The sequence below is a fragment of the Poecilia formosa genome, unplaced genomic scaffold (genome assembly GCF_000485575.1).
Source record: "Poecilia formosa unplaced genomic scaffold, Poecilia_formosa-5.1.2 Scaffold477, whole genome shotgun sequence".
NCBI lineage: Eukaryota > Metazoa > Chordata > Actinopteri > Cyprinodontiformes > Poeciliidae > Poecilia > Poecilia formosa.
In genome coordinates, this window is record NW_006800416.1 from 390193 (window position 1) to 399133 (window position 8941).

Here is an 8941-nt window from a genome sequence, read left to right on the forward strand (position 1 = left end):
CCATCGGAGGAGAAAGTAAAATGAAATGGCGCATGCCTGGGTTTGTGGTTGCTCGGCAACGCAGACATGACCGCGTTGCGTTGTGAAACAGATTTTGTTGGACATTGTGTACGCCGAACTGAATGAATTCAGGAAAGAGAGAAAACACAGGAAAGTTTCATCGGAGCTAAACTGAATGTGAACGCTTTGTTTTGTTTATTACCCAAAATAAAAAGTTATAATCCAGCAATTCACCTTATTTTTAGGTCTACTTCACCGACGATAGCAGGCCTACACTGGCCCTATCAAGGAAACCAGTGGAATGAGCTACAAGACCATCAGCAAATAGCTCGGTAAAATGCTGACATTTGTTTGGCATGACGGTTCAGAAATGGAAGAAATAAGAGCCGGCCATCGTGTACAGACTGCAAATCACAGGACAAATTCCTATGTACACAACAGGCGCAGTGTTGGTGCAGACAGGAGAACAAATAGGAACCTGCAGCCTTTCCGCTAAGTGAATATGACAGGGAACCAGCAGAGAACAAAGAAAACCAAGAAACTTATGCTGTGTTCCAGTTGTACTCAGAATTTGGGAAATTCCAACGTCCCAGTAGAAAAAGAAAATCAACTGGAACGCCCTCTGAAGTCGGATTTCCCACTCGGAAACTGGGAGCAACTCCGACTGCTCCCTGTTAGGACTAGCAAGGCCGCTCTCCTCTCATCAGCAGCAGTAAGATGTGGTGGAAACATGTTTCTTTTACAAGACAGTGAGAGCGCGTCTTCGATGTCACATGTAGCGCCTCCAACTGTAAAGTGAACAAACTGAAAGTGGCATTTGTGCTTAAAATGATGTTTTTGTAAGAGGGTTTTGCACACAATGATTATTGCTGTGTTGAAATTTTGACTTCTGGAACCTGCTGCCTCAAATCTGATGTCAAACCCAGCTCCGAGTTCCCACTTCCCTGCAGGTAACTGGAACGCAGATTTATTCCTGAGAAGTGAAGCCAGGTGAGGAATTAGAGGGATGCAGAACAGCTGCTGAGACGGGTAACTGAGTGAAGGAGACTGGTTAACACAGACAAATGGACTGAGGTTATGTTGACCTTGGTGCAAGCAACAACCATGAATAGGAGTGTTTGATGTGGTATGAAGATGGAAGTTCTCCTTGGATTCAGGGAAGATTCCAGGATGGCACTGAGGATAAAAGGTAAAAAGTTAATTCTTTACAATTGGCAGAAGACGAGATGAAGATGGAAGAGAGGAATCTTGCTGTTGATGCCCGATTACTAATAATGTGGAACGATCTGGTGTCTGTTTAAGGGAAATCCACTCCACTGAACTTGATGCATGTCAGCTGTGGGAAAACAAATGCCAATCACACCTTGAAAACGAGTGGCGGTGAGAAAATAACATCAGTACACTAACCAGTGGATATGACACAAAACAAAAAAGAATAATCCACAGCAAACAGAAAATAAGAAACAAGAAAGACACTCAACACAAAGGAATTGACCGAACAAGGAAAGACCTGAAAGACGTTAATAAACAACCCAGAAAACCAAAACACAAACCTCGGCGTATCATGAGATCCGCACCTTACGGCAGATTAGGATGAATCAGTCCCTGTTGCCTCTTGACAAGCTTCTCCAGCTGAAGTATTTGTGGGTGTTTTACTCCCATCGGCTTTTATCAGAGGACGGTGTGAAAGAACACAAATGGAGGAGGTGAAAGTTTACAGATGGCCTGCTTGGACTGTCAAATTCTTGGCATTTTTAGCCGCTAGTCAAAGACTCAGCTGCACTCAGTGCTCCCATCAGTCGCGTCAAGATTAGGTGGAAGTTCAAGACAAGGAAAGTTTGTCACAAAGCTCAAGAAAGACGGTTTTTCTTTGAGTTGTCTTGTCCAGCAACACCTAGAATGGCTTTTGAAGTTCACGAGAATCTCCGGAATGCACGTCAGTTTCCCGTGTTAACTTTGGACATTTGTGGTGTCTTCAGGCACAACATGTTGTGACCAGCTGAGAAAATCCTTAGAGGAGTCGGTGAACAGAAGGTTCTGTAATCTCTTGATTGTTGGGTTGTGATCCAACTGTAAGACAGCAGCAACAACCAAACCTTCTGCCTGAAGATGAACCTCCACCCAGGTGTCAAGTCTACTGGAGCTTGAAATGCTCCACCATGAGGATGGTGTGTTCACGGTTGTGTGCAGTTGTTTCTGTACACACAAAGCGTTTTGTTGACAAACAACAGTGTCCTCTCATCTGACCACACTTTCCTTCACGTTTTCTGCATTCCTTAAACGAGTAGTGAAGTACAAGCATGACGTCTTCACTCATTAAGATTACCTCTTATCTTTCCAGTTGTGCCATACTCCGTCTTTAGATGACACGTTGACCAGAGCTGTGAGACTCGTTCAAAGCTTGGAATACTCTTTTATGATGAACCATTTTAATAGTTTTGTGTTGACCTACCTGGTGAATATGTTGGTCTCCACGATCCCATGTCTTCATGCATGTTCTTTAAACTACACACTGGGGAACTTTTTAATAACTAAGTGACCTCTGAGGGGATTTGGATCCTCTGAAATATGTCAGGCAGTTGAGGAAACGAAGTGGCGATGTAGCAACCCACACATTAATTTCACATCACCATGAGCAAGAAATGCGCCAGCATCAGCAACGACCGGCTAATACATCACTGTCAGCCGTCACAACGGGTGACGGGTCTGGTTCCAGACTTATTAAAGTTACCAGAGGGACCTATAGTGACATGCTCACGAAGACGAACATAATCCAGATAGAGATTATGAGCAATTTACTGGAACTTTGGCTAGATGGTCAGATCTGCAAACATACAAGTGGATGCCAAAAGGAATATGTTCAGCTCTTGTTTACTTGTGACTTATATTTAACCCAACACATACGACGGTTTTCAATTTTGGGTAAAACTCTTCGACCACCCCCTAAATGAGTCGATGTGGCTTCTTTGGTCTGCACATTTGAGTCTTGTTTCCTTCTGCATTAAAAATCACATGTCCAAAAATGATCCATGTCAACAGAGGAGCCTGAAACGAACGACCTGAAAGAGTTAGACTCAGGTAGACTCATTTTCATGTATCAGTGCTAGCTGCATGACATTCTGCATGCGGCTCAAGAATGAGAGCTGTCTGTCATGGTAGAGTTCCTGGTATGTAAATACCAGCAGTAAAACAGGATTGATGCATCTGCCACATGATAACAAAAGAGAGATGTCAGAGTTGGAGGTANAATCTGGTGTTCTTGTGAGTGAGGGGACGGTGCACCAGCCAGCCGACTGGGAGTCAGCAAACAACCACAAAAATATCTGGTTGCTACGGGATACTCTCTGGGTTTTCATCTTATGCAAAGAAAAATGTTATTAGTTTGAAACCAAAGCTTTTAGTTAATATACCTTGGTACTGACTATTGGCCCGTGGATAGGTAATGTGCTGCAGTGTATTCTGCACTTTTACTCTTAAATTAACAGTTTTTAGTCACAGCAACAGATCTGAGGACATTCATGACCTTTAGAAGATTTATTAATGTAGCTTTGTATTTTAACTCTGTTGTATTTCTAGGCTACAAGATCCTTTTTCGTCTTTGATGTTTGAGATCAGCTAATCTGTGAATGTTTCTTTCTCCACAGGCACATTGAGCCATCAGGTGAATGTTTCTACTATCATCTGAAGATCGAGGTCTTCAGTGAAACAAGCCGAGAGAATCTGACCTATGGAGCTATCCGAAACTCTGCCCAGAACATAAACATTCCTTGTCCACAGCCTGTTAAAGACACATGCAAAACATTCAATGGGAACTTCACATGGTTCAAGGTAAGGGAATCTCTGATTACTTTATTTTGTGAAAACACATCGCAAAAGTGGTCGGTTTCTAAGACATTAAAAGATTTAATTCTGTTCCATCATTTCTAACGTCTGTCTTGTTTTTATTGCAGGGAAAGAATCTGAAACCTAGTAAACACAGAGAAAGCCTGTGGGTAAATAATGCAAAAAAAGACCATGAGGACATCTACACCTGCATATGTACCTGGACTCACAACCACAAGCTGTACAACTCTTCTGGATCCAGGAGACTTTTTGTTTTAAGTGAGTCTTTTTAGACTGTTGGCTGTTCAGATGCAGACAGGCATGTGCTTTGCCCTAATAATTATAAAGTGAAGAGAAAAAGTATTTGCTCCCTCCACTCTGTTTTTGCTTCTTTGTCACATTTGTTACATCAAACTGATATCAAAGATAACTTGAGTGCACACTAAAAGCAGTTCTCTAATGCTGATTCCATAAACTAAGGGAAAAGTTAACCAACCCGACCTTTGTATAAAAGTAATTTACCTCTAAACCTAATTGTATGTTGCGTCTTTCTTGGTGGTAAAAGGTCATTATGAGCTCAGCTGATCAACTCTATTCCAGTCGATCCTCATTTTGTTTTTCTATTGTGTGTTTGCTGCCATCCTCTTACTAGATGGGTGTTGGCAAGTTTTGCCAAGTCTTTTTCTTGTTGTTGAATCATAAACACTAACCTTAACCGAGACCCTGCAGATCTTTAGATGCTGTTCTGGATTCTTTTGCAATTAATGATCTTCTGGTGTAATTTGGTCAGACTGACGAAGACTCTCCACTGTTCCCTGTTTTATCCGTTTGTTAGTAATGGCTCTACTGTGGCTCACTTTAGTCTTTATAACCATCTCCAGACTGATAGACGTTAATAAACTTGTTTTTGATCTGTTCTTGGGTTTATTTATTCTTGAGACGTTTTAGCCTTCTGCTTAAGTGATTTATCGATTTTTGCAGATCTGGGAGTATTTAAGTCTGTGGCTCGTGAAAGTGCGCTCCGCTTTCTAAAACGTGGATAATCAGAGATAGTTTATGGTTTAACAAAAGGGAATTGTACCTTTACCTTATCAAACTTTGCTCCCTTACAGAGAAAGCTGTTTATGAAGACGTAAAAATCATCTCTCCTACTACAAGAGAGCAGCTGGTTAAGAAAGGTAAGAAAACTTCCTAAAACATTAACATCACACCTCCTCAGTCTCAGTTTCTGAGCTTTATCACAGAAAAGCTGTTGTCAGAGAAAATTCACTGCTTAAAAATAATACTTTTTCTCATTATATTTATGATAAGGTAATTTTACTTATATAGCACATTTTCAGCAACAAAGTCCTGTACATGAATTAGAAGGAAATACAAACAAAACAAAACAAAAGCAAGTGAAAATAAAAGTATAGAAGTTCATATTGGTTCCCCATGTTTAATAAAAATAAGATTTTATAACCTAGTAGGGGTTCCTCTGGATTCATGATCCGATAAAACGAGATGTTGATTAAGGTATAAAGTGGTCCTAAATGTAATTAATAGTAGTAGTGGTATTTGTTGCATTGTTAACTTTGTTTTTATTTTGGACTGCCATGTTCAAACAGGCATTATCTGTCTGGCATACATTTGCAATACACTGACACACTGACACTACACTGACTCCATAAAACTAAAAAGAAAAAAAAAAGACAATTTTCTAGACACTGTTTATGAGCAACATTTAATCACTTCTCATATTGTTTATTCCACACAACTTTATTTTGGTAAAGCTTCTTGATTCAGCTGAATATTTACTTCAAGTAAATAGTATGAATTTCTGTACAATTATAAATATAAAAATTATTAATGTTTTTGGTGTGAAATCGATTCTGATTTAGAGATTGGTTGCAGATGAATGCAAATAACTCTTCAGTACAAATAAAACACACACACACCGTGAATGGAAACTATATGTTAACGTAACAAACCATCATGTGTTCAACAGGCTCCAGCATCAAGCTGAACTGCACCGTTTACTGTGGGATTAATGCAGAACGGGACTGTAAGACCACATGGTGGATTAATGGAAAACCAGCGAAGCAGATGGATGGATACACCGAGACCAGCACATTGTAAGTCTGAACATTATGTTAACTATGCTGTGGTTAATTTAGATTATTATTATGAATTTATACTTTTTCCACCTATGGATATCCATTATGGTAATAAAACATTTCGTAATAATCTATTTAAAAAGTTGAATAAAGTTATTTAAATGCCCATTCAGAAAATTGACATTTAAATTGATGTCGTAACAATTTTGTGTCATAGCGATTTATTCATCATGTATTATGTTGAAGTAAGCACTTGACAGGTAATTGTTTTTCACTTCATGTTCCAACGTTTTAATGAAGTAAATTTTATTTTATTTCTTAGAGACATCAAGGTTCCTTCAAAGGAAACCTTCTTCACAGCAATCCTGACCATCGCAGAGGTTTCAGCCGAAGATTTCCAGAAGAAGTTTCAGTGCAAAGGCTCAGGCTTCTATACAACAAACTCTGCAACTTTATCTCTGAAGAACGATGGTTAGTGTCAGGATGCATTCCTAAACTTTTCAACTTCTGCCTATGATAAGCGATTGTTTATGTCGCTGATGATAATGTGCTGACCCAAATTAACAATCAGCATGCTGGTTGTTAATTTGGGTTGGTTTTTGTGTATGTTTGATTATTTACCTTGTGTTATTTGTATTCATTTTTTCTTGGTAAATTCTGTTGATTTTTCTGTTGTTTCTAAAGCTTTGCCGTATAAGGTAATTCCTCTGTTTGTTTGTTTTTTGCTTTGTTCTGTGTCCTGTAATGGAGTATCTTCACATGTCTGCCTTAAAATTCAACCAAACAGCTTTTTAGTTCTCATTAAAAACTAGAAAGATGAAGCCCAACTCTAAATTTCCTACCCTGGCTCCCTGAAGTGAAGACAGTAGATTCTAAAGTGCTTTTGTTAGTTTGTAAATCACTTAATGGCCAAGTCCAAGATGCGTTGTCGGTTTAAGCACAAAAACACATTAAGCGACCTGCTGTCGCCATATCAATGCTCCAGAACATTCAGGTCTTTGCATCTCCAGACTCAGAACCAAACATGGAGTAGCAGCATTCAGTTTTTATTCTCCACTAATCCAGAATGCACTTAAAAAAAAAATAGCAAAAATGCTGAAACACTGAGTTCCTTTAAATTAAGGATGAAATTTTATTTTATTTCTTTTTTTAGATTTGTCTTTAATAACAACTGGGACATCATAAAGTGATGTCTGATTTTCAAGCTGACATCATTTTCCCTTACTTAGCCTCGACAATGTAATGTTTTATGCCTTTTTGTTCTTTTATTTTCTTTCTAGTCATGTAAAACACGTTGAATTATTTTGTTGCTGAAAATGTACCATTCAAATAAAATTGCCTTCCCTTCCCTTGCATGAATATTATCTCATTTAAACTTTTGCCAGGGTTTGTACTTTGTTTCTGATCTTTATAGTTCAGTTAGTCTCCATCATCAGTTTCCCTTGTTCAACATTTCTGTTCCTTTTGAGTCATTTTACTACCTTGTGCAGTGGCCCAGGAGGGTCAGTAAAATGCAAAAACCACAAAAGTAAAAACAATAGAAGTTATGCTAAAACTATTAAGTTCCATATTATTTTTTGTCCATATGGCTCCACATTTTGCTGTAAGACCTATATGGTTTCTTTTTTTCCTTCACTAAATCTTATTCTCTCACCTGTCTGTGCTTTGGCTCAGCCACACCAACTATGATACAGGATCATTTTATAATATTGTGTAAATTAACTGGACACAATTTGAATTTGTTAGAAAAGCACAAAGATAAACCAACAACTTTTTTTCTGATTTGTAAATCCCCAGTGGGTGGCCTAGACATGCTGACCCACTGGAGGTATTCTGATGTCTTTGCTTTGGGAACCAATGGCTGAAACTGAACAATAAATTGCTGTTCTTAGATGAATTTTGTTGGATTTGCTATAAATCTTACTGAAAGCATATTTGCATTTGTCTTGCAGAGTCCTTCACTTTCATCATTGTTTTTCTTGTTTTGGGCGTGTGTCTGATCTTGTTCGCCGCTGTGGTGGTGAAACATTTTCTGTCAGTGAGGCCCTACTGCCCTCCAAGAAGATGCAATAAAGGTACAAGATGCTGAAGGTTTCGCTTCCTCGGATGAAATCTGTGGGTTATTATCAATTTAAGAAGAAGACTAAATAAATTAGCTGAATTTAAGCCTCCCAGCAATCATTTAACAATTCAGAGACATGAACAATGCTAAATGGGTTTTTTATGAGAAAATTGGCATTATGATACAGGGGAGCAAAGGAAAGAGGAGGGGGATTTAACTTAAGGGGTTACTCAAACTTAAGGATTTGTAGTTTACAAACGAAATTATGGAATAAGTTAATTGAGGAGGTAAAACAAAGTCAAAATTTAATACAATTTAAAAGGAAATATAAGGAGGTCATTTTCACAAGATATAGAAATATGGGTGAGAGATAGCACTAATGTGTGTAAATTGAGTGTGTGTGTGTATATATGAATGTATAGATGTTTTTATCTAGACATACGTAAACCCAGATAAAATGGAAAATTAATTAACCTGTTTGTTATTTTTTTATTTAATAATGAGGGTCCATCTGAAAATATTGTATGAGTTTATGGAGTCGCAGTTCATAAGTTTCTTACTTCTTCCTACTCCTTTTTGAACATGTTAAGATTATTGTGGTACAAAAATATGTGTCTTTGCATTCCTTGTTCATGTGTCTGATTTTATACTTCTATCATGTTCAAAATAAATAAACTCAAAATTGTGACAATACTGTCTGGTCTGTCTGCTCAACTATTTTTGAAACTGATCCATTGACGGCGCAAATCATTATTACTTCTTTAAGCTGTGCGCTGCTGTGTGACATCTGTGTTGTTATTCTGTACATGTGGATCTAAACCACACCGCCCTGGCAGAGGTGTGGTTGTCATACATAATGAATAGAATAGAATAGAATAGAATAGAATAGAATAGAATAGAATAGAATAGAATAGAATTTATTGATCCCCAGGGGGATTTGCTACTCCATCTGAGATACTAA

The 8941-nt window shown here is 38.2% G+C and overlaps 1 protein-coding gene across 1 annotated transcript; it reads left to right on the plus strand.

Annotated features, from left to right (window-relative positions):
- The first annotated feature begins 1899 nt into the window (after positions 1–1899).
- On the plus strand, positions 1900–8538 carry LOC103156390 (interleukin-1 receptor accessory protein-like). Its single transcript, XM_016664294.1, has 8 exons — positions 1900–1936; positions 1980–2034; positions 3645–3828; positions 3951–4101; positions 4935–5000; positions 5810–5936; positions 6241–6389; positions 7871–8538. The coding sequence occupies exons 1-8, from the start codon at positions 1900–1902 to the stop codon at positions 8005–8007; spliced, it is 906 nt and encodes a 301-aa protein (XP_016519780.1). The 3' UTR covers positions 8008–8538.
- The last annotated feature ends 403 nt before the right edge of the window (positions 8539–8941 follow it).